Genomic DNA, 17355 nt, shown 5'->3' with positions numbered 1-17355 from the left:
CGATGGATCCATCTAAGTTCTACCAAGAGGATACTTAATCTGATCTCTGGTTCATTTACCAGAGAGAGATGGATGTGAACTATTGATTATCAGGCACCCTGTGAGGTTTAGATTGACTTAAACGTGACAGCTCATTTTTTGTAAAGGCCCGTTAATTAACTTGTAGTGTTCTGAAGTTTGCCTGTGTTAGCTGACTGTCAGCTAGTTCAGTCCATTTTAGAGCTGGAAACAGTTAATGCATTTTCACATTGTTCTCACTGCTCTCAGGGATTTTTTTTCTTTTCTCAAGATGCCTTTTAGTTTTCCAAAGCAACACCTTAAATATAAACCATGTGTGAATAAGCATCAGAATAGAAACAAGTCTTTTACCTGTTTGTGTTTTGCATTTGCATGCCTTTATGTTGCATCTTGTTTTACGTGATGCACCTCTACTGTCCAGTAGACCTTTATGCAAATGTCAGTCCCAGCATTCCAGTAAAGGCGTGTTGTGTTTATCAGAACTGTTGTGGCTTATGTCTTTATTTAGCTGACACACCTATCTGGTTTCACACCCAAGCGCTGGAGAGTGTTTCATGCAGTAGGTCATAGTGTGATGGCTGAGGACAGTCTGAGTCACAAGAACCCTCAAATTGGGAAAATGGGATACAGAAAATGAGATGACAACACACTGTGTACTTTCACGTGTGTGCCCCAAAAACCCATATCTATGTACAGACTGTAAAGCAGATGCTATATAGTGTTTTTGACATCTCAGAAATTAAATGTGTACTGATCCCAAGGCTATATGTCTTTGTTGCTGGAAACCTCAGCAACAAAAGTAATGAAGGTAACAGGTCTTATAAGATGCATTAATTAAACTGTATCAAACTTAATTACTTGGGTATATAAGACATAACCTTGTTATTTTACTCTTGAATGACTGTTTTTTATGCTGCTAGTTTTTAAACCATCTATAAGATAAGGGTTTGCGTGTCTAGTGCAAAAAGAATCTGTACATATTAATCTCTTTAAGCATTTATGTCACTGTAAAATGAAATGGGAGCAATTTTCCTTCCACACCAGGGCAACATATTTGAAATGGTGAACCTTCTTATTAGAGGTCTACATCCGTGCTGCTTTATCTAATGGCAGGAATGCCACAGCATCTCCAGATCCTCTACAGGCAAAGAAATAAAAGGGAGAAGAGAAAGCTGGGAATCATACCATTTAAAACACCCACTCATGACCTGCTCTTCAATACAGATTTTTCTGTCAGCTGTATTCTGTCCTTTTCTGCCCTCCTCAACCAAACCAGTTGCTAGTCATCTGTGTGCTGAGCTGTGTGTAGATGTCCAAGTGTATGTGTGCGCTGAAGAGATGGAAAAGGAAGCTGTGCTTCTGCCAAATTCTGATGGTGATTGCTGCTGTTATGTCTGAACGTTTGGCCTGCTTGTTTTGCATCACATTTATGCACCTTTTTGATGGAAGCGGATGCTTCATCGTGAATTCCGCCCACATTCGTTTTCACGGATTATCTTAGTGCTGCAGTGTTGGCAAGTTCTAACTCCCCATTTACAAAAGAGTAAAGCCTAGCGAAGTGGTAGAGCCGGGAGAATGTGATGACACAAGGTAGGCTCAGAACCTTCGGATTACTGCTTCACTCACTCAGTCGCTCTCTTTTACTTATGGCCTCAAAGACTGTGAAAGAACACTTTCAACAATCTGTGCTTCAAATACACAGTATGCCTCTAAACATATTAGGAGAGGGAACAGATAGAGGAAGGCAGAGGATGCGAAAACGCATGCTGCTGCATTGCAGGGGAGTCAGTGACAGAAATGCAGTCTAAATATATTGTCCTCATTCTCATAAAGTTTAGATTAGTGTTGCTGTCTACTATTTAAGGAAACAACTACAGCGACTAATTGGACGAGCAGAGTGACTTAACGGGTGGAGTTAAACGAACAGAGGGAAGGACTTAACTGTCTCTGTCTCAGATTCAGTGTACAGGTTGGTGCGCAAAGCCTAGTATTATCAAGCCTCTGGTTGTCGGCTGAAATAACACAGTATGTCTATGGACGTCAATGGAAAAGTTACTGTATTTCCCACCAGAGTGCTTTATTTGACATTCAAGATTGTCAGTTGCTTTTACGTAGGCACTGATTAAGTGAGATTGAGAGAGATGTAGTGAGTGAAAGTGAAAAAGAACAGGGACCAGTGGGGATTGCAGCCCATTATTAGAGCCCTCCTCTGACAGAGAATAATGAGGCTGACTGTATTATCTGGGCCACAGAGATGGAGACTACAGGGCCACAGCTCATCACATGAGCCTGGGACTAAAAAACACTGAAAACCAACAGAGTCTCTCCAGAAATGCGGACTAACCTTTATTGTATAATTTCCATGCATGTTGTTGAAATAACATCTGTTTCTATCTGTGTGTGCGTGTGTGTGGGCGTGCACGCACTGGAAAAAAGTGAGAAACTGTCCAAACTTTTGCATGCATGCCTAGCTATTTGCCTGCAACTCTTTCTCCCTACTAGGACAGTTTATTTGTTTTGTACCCAATCCTCCATTTCAAAATCTTAATGCCAGTGTTGTTGTTTTTTTTGTCCTCTTTCCCTCTTCAGCCAGAGAACCTGCTCCTGGCAAGCAAGTGTAAGAATGCTGCAGTGAAACTGGCCGACTTTGGCCTCGCCATTGAGGTGCAGGGGGATCAGCAGGCCTGGTTCGGTGGGTGCAGTCACATCTGCATTTTAACCCATAAGCTATTGATGGGCTCACAGTGACTGCAGTGATAGAAACGTAGACTGGTAATGAAAGATAAATTTAGCTTCCAGTTCTGAAAAAGCCACTGAACAGAGGCATTTGCACGAGTCAGTCTGGCAATATCAAGATTAGTAGTGCTGATACACCCGTACTGATCAGTGAGTGTGTCTGTGGCATTTCTCAAGGAAGAGATTAGCCAGTGCTTCACAATCAACTCATCTTAAATCCTCAAGATTTCAGTCCTGTTTGGACCAATAGGTCATATCTTACTGAAGATTATGTTGCTTCCTGTATAAGCTGATCCACAGATAGCACCAACACAGTCTATTGCCTTGAGCATGTCAATCAATTGTTTGGTTGTTTTTTTTTTTTTCTGCAGGATTTGCTGGCACACCGGGGTATCTGTCCCCTGAGGTTTTGAGGAAGGAGGCATATGGCAAACCTGTGGACATCTGGGCCTGTGGTGAGTTGTTCAGAGAAATATACACAAGGCGCATATGGTATTTCCTAGATGATAAAAACTGAGAAACAGAAACTGTCTGAAATCCAGTTTCTAACAAAATGTGCATTTTGTGTGTTTGTGTGTGTGTCTGTGTACTTGTTTGTCCATGTGTTTTTGTGTGTGTCTCAGGGGTGATCCTCTACATCCTGCTGGTGGGCTACCCTCCTTTCTGGGACGAGGACCAGCACAAGCTGTACCAGCAGATCAAGGCTGGGGCTTATGATGTGAGTCTCCTCTCCCGCTCTCTCATTTCTCCCTTCCTGCTGTAATGCCCTCCCCTCCCCTCCCACTGCCCTCTTTCCTTTTTGGCTGCTATTACATAACTCAGTCACCTCATTCATATTTCAGGGGGTGCAAGGGAATGAGCCTCACCTTAGAACACATGGCATGGAGATCAGATTGAGCTCCATGTCAGACAGAGATAGTGAGATAGTGTGAGAGAGAGAGTGAGTGAGTCTTCCTGAGTCTGGCAGTGATTCTGGGCTCATAGGACACAGTGTTTATGCCTAAACACAACAGGACCTGATGGGTTGAGAATTTCTTAACAAATTGCTTGGGGCTGTGTTGGACTGGCCTTTTGGTATCGTTAAACAACACATCCGCAGGGAGCCACAGTGGCTGCAATGTTGGATGGACATCTACTGGCAACATCCTGAGGTCATGTGTGGTCAGGGAGCTGGGTTGTTTGTTAGTCCCTCTGTGTTTCTCTGCTCTGCAGATTTCCAACAAAGACACGTAAGCTCTAAGTAAAGCTGCTATTTTAACACATCAGGGTGTGTTACATACAAAGTTGCATTTCAGAATTGTAATATATTCTAGATGCACTGCAAGGAGGGTAAGCCACAGAAGTTTCATTGCTGAACAGTCTGGATGTTCACAGTGCTGTGTTGAAGCATTTTAGTGGAAGGTTGACTGGAACAGAAAAGTGTGGTAGGAAAAGGTGCACAAGGATGACCGTAGCCTTGAGGATTTTCACGTAAAGTCAATTCAACAACTTGGGAGAACTTCACAAAGAGGCTGATGATAGTGCATCAAGAGCCACCACACACACGTCCTCGAAAAAAGAGCTACAGCGTTTACATTTCTATATCAAGTCTCTTCTGAACCAGAAGTATCTTACCTGGGTTAAAGAGAAGAAGAACCGGGCTGTTGCTCAGTCGTCTAAAGTCCTAATTTCAGATAAAAGTAAATGTAGCATTTCGTTTGAAAATCTTCCATCTGCTGACAAGCTTCATGGAGATGCTGGTTTTCTTATTCAGCAGGACCTGGCACCTCCCCACAGTCCCAAAAGTATTAACATGACCATGTTGTTACTGTGCTCAACTGGCCAGCCAACTGGTCTGACCTGAACCCCACAGAGAATCTCTGAAGATGAGGTGAAGGCTGCGATCAAAGCAGCCTTAGTAGTGCCACAGCCTGATTGCTTACATGCCTCGCCGCATTTATTTATGGTAAAGGAGCTTGAACAAAGTTTTGAGTATATCAGTTAACGAATTAAATTGGACATTTTTGATTTTTTTTTTTTTTATCTTAATGAAATGTTTACTGGTGTTTACTGTGCTTTATTTTTTTATATATATATTTTTATTTATTTACTTTTACTTATTTGTTTGTTTTACTGGTTTTCTGTTATTCACGACCTATAAACTGTAACCATCAGAATGGAAACAAAGAAGGGTTGAAATATTTCACGTTTTTATTGAGTGTCGTATTTATGGAAATGAGGTTTTTTTTTTTAATTTAATAATGAAGAAACTGAACTTTTTCAGTACTCAGTACTTTCACTCTGTCAAACAAGAGAACGAATGTTGGTTCATCTACATGCATTAAATTTTGTAGTCACACTGTAAAAAGCATGCCTGAAAATTAGAAGATTTGTACATGGTACAGGTGAAATACTTACAGAGACATAATATCAAAGAAAATAACTACATAAAGTCATGATAAAAGGCCAAGGCATAGTTAGATTTGCTATTTAAAATCTACTGACTGCAGCATAGATTTAGGAAGGATGTAAGATTGCCATAAACAGCTGGAAATGAGAAGGTAGTCAGAACCACTAATGTTTAAAGAAGATGTGCCTGAGCTGAGGAGAGCAGCAGAAAGACAGCATAGAACAGAGCAGGCATCAGTAACGGCACTTATTAAGACAGAAACGGGAAGAAAAGAAGGAGCTGGGGTAGAGGTGGGTTGCAAAGCAGCCTACGGTGCTAAGGATATGGTAACTTAGAGAGCCAATTGGATAAATAGAGATAAACACAGATATGTGTTAATTTTCAGATGGTGATTATGAAGGACAATTTTGAACATATTTTTTATAATCTTAGAAATGACCATGAAAATTGCTTAAATTGCTCCCCTTATGTGAGGTGTTTATATGAAGATAGGCAGCAGGTGTAATATGAAAATGTGTTTTAATCCATTTAAAGACTATCTAAGGACATTCTATATCCTCTCTGTGAATGTGAGATTTATGTTTTCTCTGCCTCTAGTTCCCATCCCCAGAGTGGGACACAGTCACCCCAGAGGCCAAAAACCTGATCAACCAGATGCTGACGATCAACCCAGCCAAGAGGATCACTGCTCAAGAGGCCCTCAAGCACCCATGGGTCTGCGTAAGTGTCCTCTGCTTGATAGACAAGCAGACAAAAGTTATTTGTACACATCTGGAGTACACTACTGGGTGGCTTAAATGCAAATCTAAAGAAGGCAGACAATGTTCTTTTTATCTTTTTCTTCTCCCTAAATATAATTCTGTATTTGTCACCCTCTTCCTCTACCCACCCCACTCCTCTTCTTCCGTCTCTTCTTCCTTTTCTCAGCAACGATCCACAGTGGCATCTATGATGCACAGACAGGAGACCGTGGAGTGCCTGAAGAAATTCAATGCCAGGAGGAAACTCAAGGTCTGTTTGCATACTCACCCTATTACACTTCTTCCCCTTCTGCTCTAATAAGCTCTCAGTCCTTCTGCTGCTGTCCTCACTCACTTTTATTACCTCATTACTTTAGGGTTTACCAAAGTGATTCAAGAAAACACAAGTGGGTTTAATTGGCCTGCAGTATAAAATATAGCATTTGCTTCATCTATATGATATTTACATATGCAAAGTCATTTCAAATTTTGATTCAGTGTTATGCATGGTTTCCTTTTTACACTGATTTATTGCTTAGATTTTGTGTGGACGTAACAGCTTAGCCATTGGAGCATGACACTGTTACCCTGCTGCTTTTGGCCACTCTTGGCATGGCTTAAATACCAGCACATGGCAAGCTGAAGTGCAGGTGGCTGCAGGCAAATGTTGCACCATTCAACTAACATGCCAACAGCGTCAAACAATTGTCTCAGGATTTTCACATTTAAAGTCAAGTGGCAAGGTTAGATGTTTTGCTACATAGTGAACAGAAACTGCAAAAAACAACAAGAAATATAAGAAAATCAAAGCATGCACAGTATGAAAAGAGGACAAAATGTACAGACAATCAATCTGTGATTTAGTGCATTTAAATAAAAATGAACACAATAACAAATTTTAATTGAATAAATCCAATTCCAGGTTCATGCTAAAATTTAGCATACTATGATTAACTTATGGTATTCTGGATACTTCCTAAAGCAGGGACATGTTTTATGTGTTAGTGGTCAATAGGAAAAATCTACAATAACCTTTCTGCACACTTAATTTTTGCCGTCTCAAGTCAAACCAATCTACTGTTTTTAGATTTTAGAAACTCTAATCCATGACAGGAGGCCAATCGCAAAGAGTTGATATCCAGATTTAACAAGTCCACACAGGAAATAAGAAGGGAGGCCCAAAGCTGATACATTTCAAGCTGAGAGAGTGGGTTTTAAATTGTGTGTCAAGCCAAAATTCAAAATTGACTTCTTTTTAGTGTGCATTGTCTGGTGAGAGGCTAAAAAACTGAGAGTGAGAGAGTGGAGAGCATCAAGAGGAGGGCTGTTTATTTTCAAGCTTTTTTGTATGTACTTTGTTTTTTAAGTCTTTTTTTTCTAGATTTTACTCTAGTGTAGCTTTAATTTTTTGTAATATGTTGCATAAAATCATTTAGAGATGCAAAAATCTCTTAGACATTTACTGCCTGTTCTTTTCTCTTTAATTCTGAATTTGAGCTGGATATTTCAGATGTGGGCTTCATATCTATTTCTGACCTTTTAGACATTTGTTACTGCCACTCTATTCGCTCTGATTACAGGGAGCGAGAGATGTGTTATGTGTTATCTATTCTGATATTAGGCATATCATCATCCCATCGTCTGTTTGAAATTCAAAACCATTTTTAAAAAGTTTTCGCCTCCAGTTTGAGATGATTTCTCCAGAGAAAAAAAAGTGCTAAGACGAGCTGCTTTCCTCATTGTTCTTTGTTTTTTCTCTCTTCTGTTTTTTTGCTTGTCCTTTGTCTCCTGTCTTTGTATCTCACACATTTTTGTTTGACTAGGACAATACTGCAGAACATTTTCGTGTGCCAGGCTATTATACGGACTCACTTTGCAGTCATGCTGCATTTTATCAAGTAGTTTTTTTGCTGTTGATTTTCATAGCCTGGCCTTGTTGTCAGCGCTTTAGATGTGAGTAGGTCTGAGTGGGTTATATGTGCAGCTTGGTGTTCTTTGTTATTGTGGAGGAAAGTTTTTGTTTTTTCTCTCTATAATTTGAATCTTAATTTGGGGTTATATCTTTATTGGTGATGAATTACTGTGTGTATTTTACACTCCACATTTAAGAAATCATTTATAAATCAAACACGAATAGTGGCATCTTTCAATTGACTTTTACCCCTCAGCTGTAAAAGACTAATGGGGTATTATTGTCCCCCTGCTGGGCGGGTGGTGTAGACACCTAATTTTGAGAGAAACTTGAGAATACAGTGATGTAGGAGCTCCGAATTGATACTATAAGTGTGTCTACTAAAATTTGGCGTTCAAATCTCAGTGACGTCAACCTAAAGGTCAAAGGTCAGAGGCCAACTTTTCTGAAAATCGTGAATGTGATAACTTCAGAACAAGGCGTCATAGGATTTTGATACCATAGATATGTCTACTCGGAGGCTCAGGGGTAGCACTGGAAGCTTCCAGTGTGACTTTCACCTGCTGCAAATCAGGATTGTTCCAAATGAAGACAGTTTTATTGATTCAAGCGGCAAATATAACACTTTAATGTTGGTTAATGTTGGTTAAATGATGGCTGTGGCAAATCAATTGCTAGCAGAAGAGGGAAAAATGGGTTTTAATTTCCATAAAAATACCAAAATCATTAAGTTTATGTCCTTTTGTTTTCTTCTCAGGGGGCCATTCTTACTACCATGCTGGTTTCTCGAAATTTCTCCGGTAAGTGCTTCTTGAATCCTCCATTTTTGTAAACCTACCATTCATATCTGTGAACCAACACCTGCCGGTATTAAAATTTCTAGAAGCATTTTTAAATGCAAACTTGTTACAGTCTGTTTGGGACATGCCACTATGTTGGAGGACTCATTCTTTGAAAAAATACTCCACCTAAGAACTTGACTTATCCTATTGATCTCTGGTGCCTTCCACCACACATCTTTTCAGCCACAAACAAATGACTGTGTTTCCCACAGATTTACATTCTGTCTGTGAAAATATAGCCAAAGGACGGGGTGGGGGATCTGGTTAGGGTATGTAAGTAAAAGTAGGCTGTCCTAAAGTCTCTGTTTCAGATGCAAAGCTATTGTAGTAGAGCGTAGGAAGAAAATTAATTGGCAAAAAAAAACCCCTGTAAATTATGCTCTATATACAGTTTGTGACAATTAAATAAAGGACCAATAATTGGCTCGGTCTCCAATAAATCACTCATTAAGTAGACTAACTCCACCTTAAACTGTATTTGGCGAGCGTAGCTGTAGTTTTGCTCTGCAGCACTGATGAACTGCAATGTAGTGGCATGTGAACTACTCTACTCACTTTGGGTTCTGGTTAGAGTGACCCTACATTAACCACAGATCCCTGGAGTGGATATATGTCGGTGGAGTTGGAGTGTGTTTCCAGGAGAAAAACCTCTGAAGAGGTAGCTTAACAATATCAAGGGCTGCCACATCAGTGACCTGGTCAGCCTGCCGGTATGGAAATATGAGACAGGCTAAAGCCATTAGTATCTGGTTAGCAATGACAAAACTTTTAAACTGTGAAAGGAAGTGTGAAAAGATTGTCCACTAGTAAATTGGTAGCTGGCGTCATTCTCCCGGACAGGTGAAAAAGAAAACAAATTGCGAGTTGTTATTTTATGTCAGTGCAGCCCACTCGAGTAAGGTATTTCTGTGGGAAACTCAGTTTTTATTTCTTACAGTGAGAAAAGCAAAGCAGGTAAAATGAGGCTTTTGATGTTTAAAAAAATGGTGGCATGCACCTGGTAAGCACAGGTAAATGTAAATATTTAATGACAGACTCATTTGTCTCTTTTTCAAGAGTTATATTTTACATAAAGATTAAAGAGCATGCTTTCAGATTCACATTTCCATTTCATTTCGATGCAGCTTCAGTGTTTCCCTTGGTTTTCTTGTGTATGTAGCTGTTAACATGTAATGCAGGATGTTTTTATGAAAAGAGCTGTTTTTATGTGATATTTTTCCAATAATTTCACATTTTAAAACCACATTTAGTCTAATAAAAACAGCTGCACATTGTTTCTTCGCTGCTCTCACGTCCCGATGTCCTGAGAATATTTTCACACTCTATAAATATGAGGTACAACGCCTAATACCATTTCAACCTGACATTATATTAACATTTAATGACAGTTTTTCAGCTACAGGAAGTGAATCACCCACACCAGAATCTTAAAGTACAGCAACAATAGTTGGAAAATTATTCAGTCATTCTGTGTGTGTCTTTTGCACCACGCTGAACTGGAACAACAAAATGTGGGGAAACACTGAATTGATCCGCAAGCTGTTGATGTCTGTGTACTTGTCTTTGTATTTGTGTATATCTCTGTAATAATAACTTTATTGAAGTTTTACATGACCTTGAATCTGTGCTTTAATTCAAGCATTCAAGCAACATGGTATACTTTAGCACTCCCTCTTCCCCTCCCAAACTTTGGGAAATTAATTTTTCAAACTGAGAATTTTTTTTACCTATGATGTATTAAATACAGTAGATGGTTAAATAGGAACTTACTAGGTTGATTTTTATCGGCACTGTTGTGGTCTATGAAACGGGAGCTCGTCTACTGTACAATGAGCAAAATATTTTGTCATTTACTGTGTATGGAAGAACGTTATAGTGCTTTTATGCATTCAGGGTAATCGCTTTGGAAGAATTATACCCACTGAGTCTTCATTCTTGTACAAATGTGTATTTTGCATATATAAATGTGTGTATACGTCTGTCTATAAGCATGCTGCTTTAGTAAACATGACTCACAGCAGCTGATTTAACACTGCAAGCATCGGCATGGGAAGCAGTCTGAATATCCACTAAACAATCAGTCAATTCTTAAATCCCCCCACACATACACACATTGACCCAGGTGTGTGGCCTGCCTGTGCGACCGCTCTCAAAGACCTTTTTTCCTACCATTTTTCCTCTTGTGAGAAAGCAGTACTCAAATATAAGAGTGAGGTCAGCAGGTGAATGAGTCAGAGAGAAAATGAGACAGAGTTAAAAAAGTAAAAAGTGAGAGATAGGCTTTCAGAGAAAGATAGCTGTGGCACATTACATCAAGGCAGGATCCAACGTCAGTGCTTTATGCAATGGCTTGCTGTATTTTCAGCATATATTATGAATCATGTGTTACACAAATCAGTTTCAGTGTCTGTGCTGGTACAGAGGTGGTTCTATTTCTCATCACATTTCAATGTGTAACGTACCAAATAAAGATGCTGTCAGGAAAAGATGATGTTTTTTTAGTTTAGTTTTAAAAGCACAGACGCTACAAATCTAACACATACTAACTGCGGCTTGATTCTGCATCATCATTGCCATCATCATCCTAACATTAACACTCTTCTCGGGTATTCTTTGAGACAAATGGCAAGATTTAAAGTGTCCCACATGGAAGTAAAGATTTGTGTCACTGCCTGATGTTTTTCTGTGGATTCTTCTGTCAAAGCAGCGACTCCATTTATAAAAATGCTTTCAGTGGTCTGTGTATATAAATTAATCCTCCTTCTAAACTAATGAGCCCCGTGTGTCTCCGCCCCTTTTGTTTCTCACCTGTTATTTCCTTCCCCCACCCTACCTGCCTACCTCCTGTTGTATCCGACTCCTCGTCAATCACCTTCTTACTAAATATCACTCCACCCTTTCTCCATCTTGACCCCTTGTTCCTCTTTCACCCTTTTCTCACATTCCTTTCCTCCTGGCTTTGTAACTCTTTCTTCACGTGTGACTGGGTATTTGACTCTTAACAGTGGGCAGCAGGCAGACCACCGCTCCAGCCTCTGTCACTGCAGCTGCAGCAGCTGTGGCTGCAGCCGCCGGCACCACAGCAGGGCTGGTGGAACAAGGTATCACGGTGGCTCACCCAGGGCATGCCACCCCTCCCACCCTGCCCCTTGTCTGCACCTGTCTTTGACTCTTTGAACTTCTTCTTCTTCTGTTTTCCCTTTACTCAATCTTCTCTGCTACCCCTCCCTCCTTTCCGAGCATGGGAGTTCAGAGCATGATGGCTGACAACATTGCTAACTACACCTCCCCTCATCTCAACAGCTGCAGTATTAGCTATGCTTCCAGCTAAGTATTACCATGTTTTACATACGATAAATGAAAGAAATTTAAGCTTTTTCCTTTTCACATCTATTATGTTAATAATTTTTAATGTGAAAGAGTTTTGCTTCTAAAACATGTGTTTAAAATGCTCATTTAGTTTCTTTTTGATAACCTGTTATTGGACATTTATACAAATTAGTGACTATTTAATAGATTTTTAATTACAGATACAATATTTGCATATTCTATTTTCAAAAGATTGCAGTACATTTAAAAAATCCTATCACTTTAAAAATAAGCTGAAGAAGCTGTATAGCAATAATGATATATTTTTACACGTAACAATATATTCTTATAAAAATGATTGGAATTTTACAAACTTTAGTAGCACTGACACGCACCAAATGTTTCCATATGACACCAAACATGACATTTTTTAAAACCAATTTACAGTCAATGTGCACTATATGCTTTTTTCCCCAATGTAAAAGAAAGATACCCAATTTTTAATTTAAGCTAAATTAATTAATAAAACAAGTATTTTTACTTACATACAATGTTAAGATTTTTAGTTATAAAATTTTAATTGGCAAACCCTTTTGATGCCCCATATCCTTTTCTAGAGGATCCTCAAACACAAAACACAGAATCATATTAATACATATTTAAAAATATCATTAAAAATGCACTGACACAAGAACAACTAGCAGAGTAACATTAAAACAAACACATACGTTCTCTCCCACTATACAAACCCACACCTTCTGCGTCTGCTGGTAGTGAAAACACGTAAGAAATAAAATAAATAGTCCAACATTATGACTAACTCTGTCTACTCCAAGTATGTTAAAAAGCTTAAAAAGAATGGGATCAGTGCCGCAGAATTGATATATAAGGCCTATTTAATGTTTTAATGTAAGTTTCTTTTAATGTAACTGGGAAGTATTAATGGTGATCTGATCTACTGGTTTATACATATCACCGATGGAGTCTCTTCTTGATGTTAAAAACACCACTAACTTTAAATTTAATTTGGTAAGAAAGACTGAAAACATTTTTGTTTAACGAGAAAACCAGAAATTAATTTCCGCAAGATAACTAAATATTACAGCTTCCGTCTTTTTCAATCTATGTTTAGGCTTTTAAATTTGAAAAGGACCTAAAGAGTGGAAGCCCAGCTACTGCTGTCATTTACTATGTCAGCACATCTCTCATCTCCTGTCTGGGATTTGATAGTTGCTTCAGAGCCCATCACTGCTCTGTCATTACCACACACCCCTGTTCATCTTATTATCTTCATCTCTGCACAGAGTCACCGAGCATGGCCCAAACGCACTGCTGTCCTGTCTCTCAGTTTCTCTTTTTTTCTCCACTCTTTTCCCGCCATCTCAGTTGTGCCATCTCCGTCATCACTCAGTTTTACCCCATTCCCTTTTTCTGTATTCTGGCATTTTTACTTCTCTGGACATTGTTGATTCTTGAGTCATCCAATACTTTTCCACAACTTCACCAGTTTCACTCCCACTTTCCCTGTTTCCTCAAATGTCACATCTTACCTTTCCCCTCACTCCTCACTCCTCTTTACCTTTCTCTTCTTTTCTCTGTCTGACAATGACACTGGAAAGTTCACCCCTGTAACTTTAAGGATGGAACTGCCTGAGAGCTGTCGGTGAATGCTGCATGGGGCACTGGACTGGTGCATGCGCTGCAACACAAGGGGACTCTGGTGCATGATGAACACTGTAAATGATGCAAGGCTGGGCTTGTTTTCATGAAGTCGAAACCTTTTAAAGTTATTGTTTATTAAGATAAAACCCGTATTAGTACTTATTCAGTAATTGTGCTGTGAACTGAGCTGTAGGCTTTACAGTCCAGTTTCGTATGTAGCTGTATTGCTGTAACATGTAGTCATTGGTCGTTGGACCAATGTTTTAATTGTAAATGTTGGAGCCTTGTTGTTTTACTTTTCAGACTGAATGTAAGGCTTTGTTTTAGACAACCAGATCTAATTAAAGTCTGTTAACTTCAGCTTAATTTTTCAGTGGTAAAACTGAAAAGTGCTTTACAAAAAAAATGTCTATTTGTAGTCCTGTAAACTAACCAATCACATTTGAGCAATATTTAGTTGCCTGTACATAATAGTCCACGTTGAAAGCAAGAAGTATTTTCCAGAATCCAAAAACAATAAATCTTGAACCATCTACATCTGCCCTATCCAGGTATCCTGACTAAGAAAAACTCCAAAAACTTTACAAGGCTAAGTTCACGGGTTCCCAGATTGCAGTTGGCACATGCATTTCTGGATAGTTTAGACCAGATAGCAATAATTGTTTGGCCCAACCTTGGCACATGCTTCCATGATGCTTTGGTCTACATGTGGCCTTGACTCAGACATTAACTTGTGGCTCCTTTAACTCAGTCATAACTCAAACATATATTGGTTTGTTCTCAGGTGTGCTGTGGTATTTTTTTCCCCACATCAGACCACAGAACACTCACCATAACCAATTTCAAGCCCACTATGTGGGGAATCAACACAGTGGTCATGTTTGAAGAAGTTATGCAAGGCAAGACAAAAAAGACTTCATCGTCTGTCTGAACACATTAAGACAAAAAAATGATAAAACTCTGCAATGGCTGTATCAAGTGGTTCGGGTTGACCTCGCTGCCAAACAGCTGCACATCCAGCTGACGCACAACAGCCTAAGCAACTCCTGTGAGCTTTATATCTTCCCTCCTGACAAATGTAACTTAGCTTGTAGCTTGAACAACCACTTCAAAAAAAATGTCTATCTTACTTCCTCCTTTATTTAAAAGATGTTAAGTCTGTTAAATTGAAATGTAAGCTTAAAAGCCTCCCTTCACAGACCAACGGATCACCTAAATTTTTTACCGTATTGTTCCTTGATGCCATTGTGCATCAGGGAATGCTCTTAAGCCGCTTATCACTGTACATTTGCTTAGTAGGGTGCCCTTTATGAACAACAAAGAACTTCATGTGACAATCTAGCATTGAGCTAAGGAGACAGAAACAGTGGCTGTGTCCTTGTTTCTATAATCTACTGGGACACCACCGTCCTCTCTGTGTCCCTCAGCCTCCACGAGACTCCGATCAAATATTTATAGTGGACTGCCTCCCCATATCAGCCTCACTTTGCCTCACTGGATTACTAGAGGCCTTGTTCTTTTACACGTATTCATACATTAAAAGTACAAGTAAAATCTACTCAAACTCACTCCAACATCCTGCAGGACAGCAGCGGACAGTCTTTTAATCTGTCCTGGACTGTGTTATATGAAGAAGATATTGAGGGGCTCTTCATTATAGGCATATCTCTCCATTAACTTATTCCATTATGTGGGACTTCATGTGAATCAATGCCCATCCCTGCTTTGTTCTTGCAGTGGTCCATCTTGCATGATTTTAATAGAAATTTATTAGTGATGCCTTTGATTTAATCTCTTCCTCCTCTCTCTTCTTGCTTCATGTGTAATTTGTGGCAAGGTAAGGAGCACCCCTTGCTTCTAAACCTTTGGGTTGAACTAAGCTAATGTTGGCTCTTTTCAGATTTCCACAGCTATGCCTGGAACTTAGACATTTTTGGAAGATCCAGTTTGACTGAAAAATGTCACTTTGGAAAGCACAGTTGAATACCTTCATCACTTCCACTCACGTTCTCCTTACTCTTCCTCTCTGCTCTCATATCCTCTCATTCTCTGCTAAGCCATCAGAGAATACGAGAGAATGAACTTGACACTATTTCTGACCCCATTTCTTCTCCTCAGTAACAACCGGCCTTTGGAAGGAGACTGAGGAAGAACAGCACAACAATTAAACATGCACATTCATGCCATCCTCACATCCCTCCAGATTACAAAGTGCTTATTTATCACTTCCTATTGCTCCCTTTTTGGCTGCTGAATATGCAAACCTCACTTCAAGCACAATATACTGAATCACTGAGGCAGAAAAGAAAAAAACGATGTAGTGTGCACACCCTATCTTCCATGTGTTTTTCTCTCTTGATCTTTATCTTAATGGCTATTTCAAATGTGCTCTTATAAGGATACAGTTTAAATTTGGCATGGCCTGCAGTGGTCTTTGAAGTGACCGCTCTCTGTTTGGACTTCTGCTCCCCCAAAGAAATCAGCACATAGTCCGAATTCTCATCGACTTGAAGCTTCTGTTCACTCAGTGTAGCTGCTTTGGTACATGTTTTGAAATGGAAGTGGGGAAATCAAACAGGAGGTTGATGTTCAGAGAAAGAGGAATGAGGGAGAGAGGGAAGGAAAGAGGAAAAAGCAAAAAGAAAAGAAAAAACAGCCAGACTGCCATAAATAGTATTTTATGTAACATGGCTGGATACTGATGTGATTGCATCTGATTAGACTTGAAGCTGCACTCAGGCTCTTAGCAAAAAGTCACAGCAAGCATCTATGGAAGTAACACTGAGAGGAATCTGGCTTTTTAACTCCCAGGTGATCACAGCTAGATTATTTACTATAAGATAGGCACACTATGGCAGTGATAATGTAAACATCTTTGTACAAGGTAATCTGTATGAGATCTATGTATAGCACTGACATCTATACTAAAGCAAAACAATTTTTCTGAGAATCTTTTTTTCAAAAACAACACAATTTAAGCATGTTTAAATATATTTTATTTGCCTTTTGAGAGGGTAGATTTGTGCCTTCTATATCATGCTCTAGCTATTGTCTTCAGAAGTAATTGAGCAATTAAATTAACTGAGTTAAGTGTTCGCTTTGGTAAATTAAGACATCGCAGACAGAAAATAATGTTCCTATTGTAAAATAATATCAAATGATGATCAAAATAGGAACTCTAAAAGTCATAACTATGCTCTCCTGAAGTCATTTTTCTATCCTTGTGTTGGTGTTTACAACTGTAAAATACCAACAAGCAAGAAAGTGCATTTTGGTACCAACTTTAAAGCTGTAGAATTGCACTAATTTGCACGTCCAATCTCATCATCTGGTGTCGTGTTAGTGTTAATCCTCTGTCCACATCCCCACAGATGCAGCCACAGGCTCCACTGACCAGAAAGCCAGAGTCTGGCTCTTACTTTGGAGCCCTCTGGGTGAACATGTAGCTATCTAATGTAATCAGACCACCTTACTTTCTGGGCATTAGCAGTGCAGTCACAGTAAATGCCCTGCGGACTGTCTTCTGTTGACTACACGCACTTTCCACTGTTGTAAAGGATTATGGGTATTATGCTCATCAGTGGACTTTTTCTATAGTAGCGTTCTTTCTTTCCTGCTTTCCTCCCTCACCCCCTCGTTCATTACCCCTCATTAGAGAGCAGACTGAACACTAATCCTCCTTTAGGCCTCTGTGGAGTTCTTTAAGGCAGGGCTTATTGTTGGGTTTATGGCTGCCGTGTGAGGCAG

The 17355-nt window shown here is 39.5% G+C and overlaps 1 protein-coding gene across 12 annotated transcripts in view; it reads left to right on the top strand.

Moving 5' to 3' along the window:
* The window catches only part of LOC146376617 (calcium/calmodulin-dependent protein kinase type II subunit beta-like), an 81868-nt gene that overhangs the window by 32637 nt on the left and 31876 nt on the right, over positions 1-17355 (top strand). For 7 of the 12 annotated variants that reach the window (XM_084946524.1, XM_084946522.1, XM_084946527.1 and 4 more), the window contains exons 7-12: positions 2608-2710; positions 3126-3209; positions 3378-3472; positions 5741-5863; positions 6071-6154; positions 8553-8595. In XM_084946524.1, the coding sequence (XP_084802650.1) occupies positions 2608-2710; positions 3126-3209; positions 3378-3472; positions 5741-5863; positions 6071-6154; positions 8553-8595 (532 nt within the window). Of the gene's footprint in view, positions 1-2607; positions 2711-3125; positions 3210-3377; positions 3473-5740; positions 5864-6070; positions 6155-8552; positions 8596-11642; positions 11739-17355 lie in introns of all 12 variants that reach the window. The other 5 variants (XM_084946519.1, XM_084946520.1, XM_084946517.1 and 2 more) reach the window with 1 other exon arrangement.

This window comes from Perissodus microlepis, chromosome 12 (genome assembly GCF_051167445.1).
Source record: "Perissodus microlepis isolate ML-2025 ecotype Zambia chromosome 12, ASM5116744v1, whole genome shotgun sequence".
In the NCBI taxonomy this organism is placed as follows: Eukaryota; Metazoa; Chordata; class Actinopteri; order Cichliformes; family Cichlidae; genus Perissodus; species Perissodus microlepis.
The sequence above is the reverse complement of the archived record's forward strand: the minus strand, read 5'-3'. Positions and strand labels throughout refer to the sequence as shown.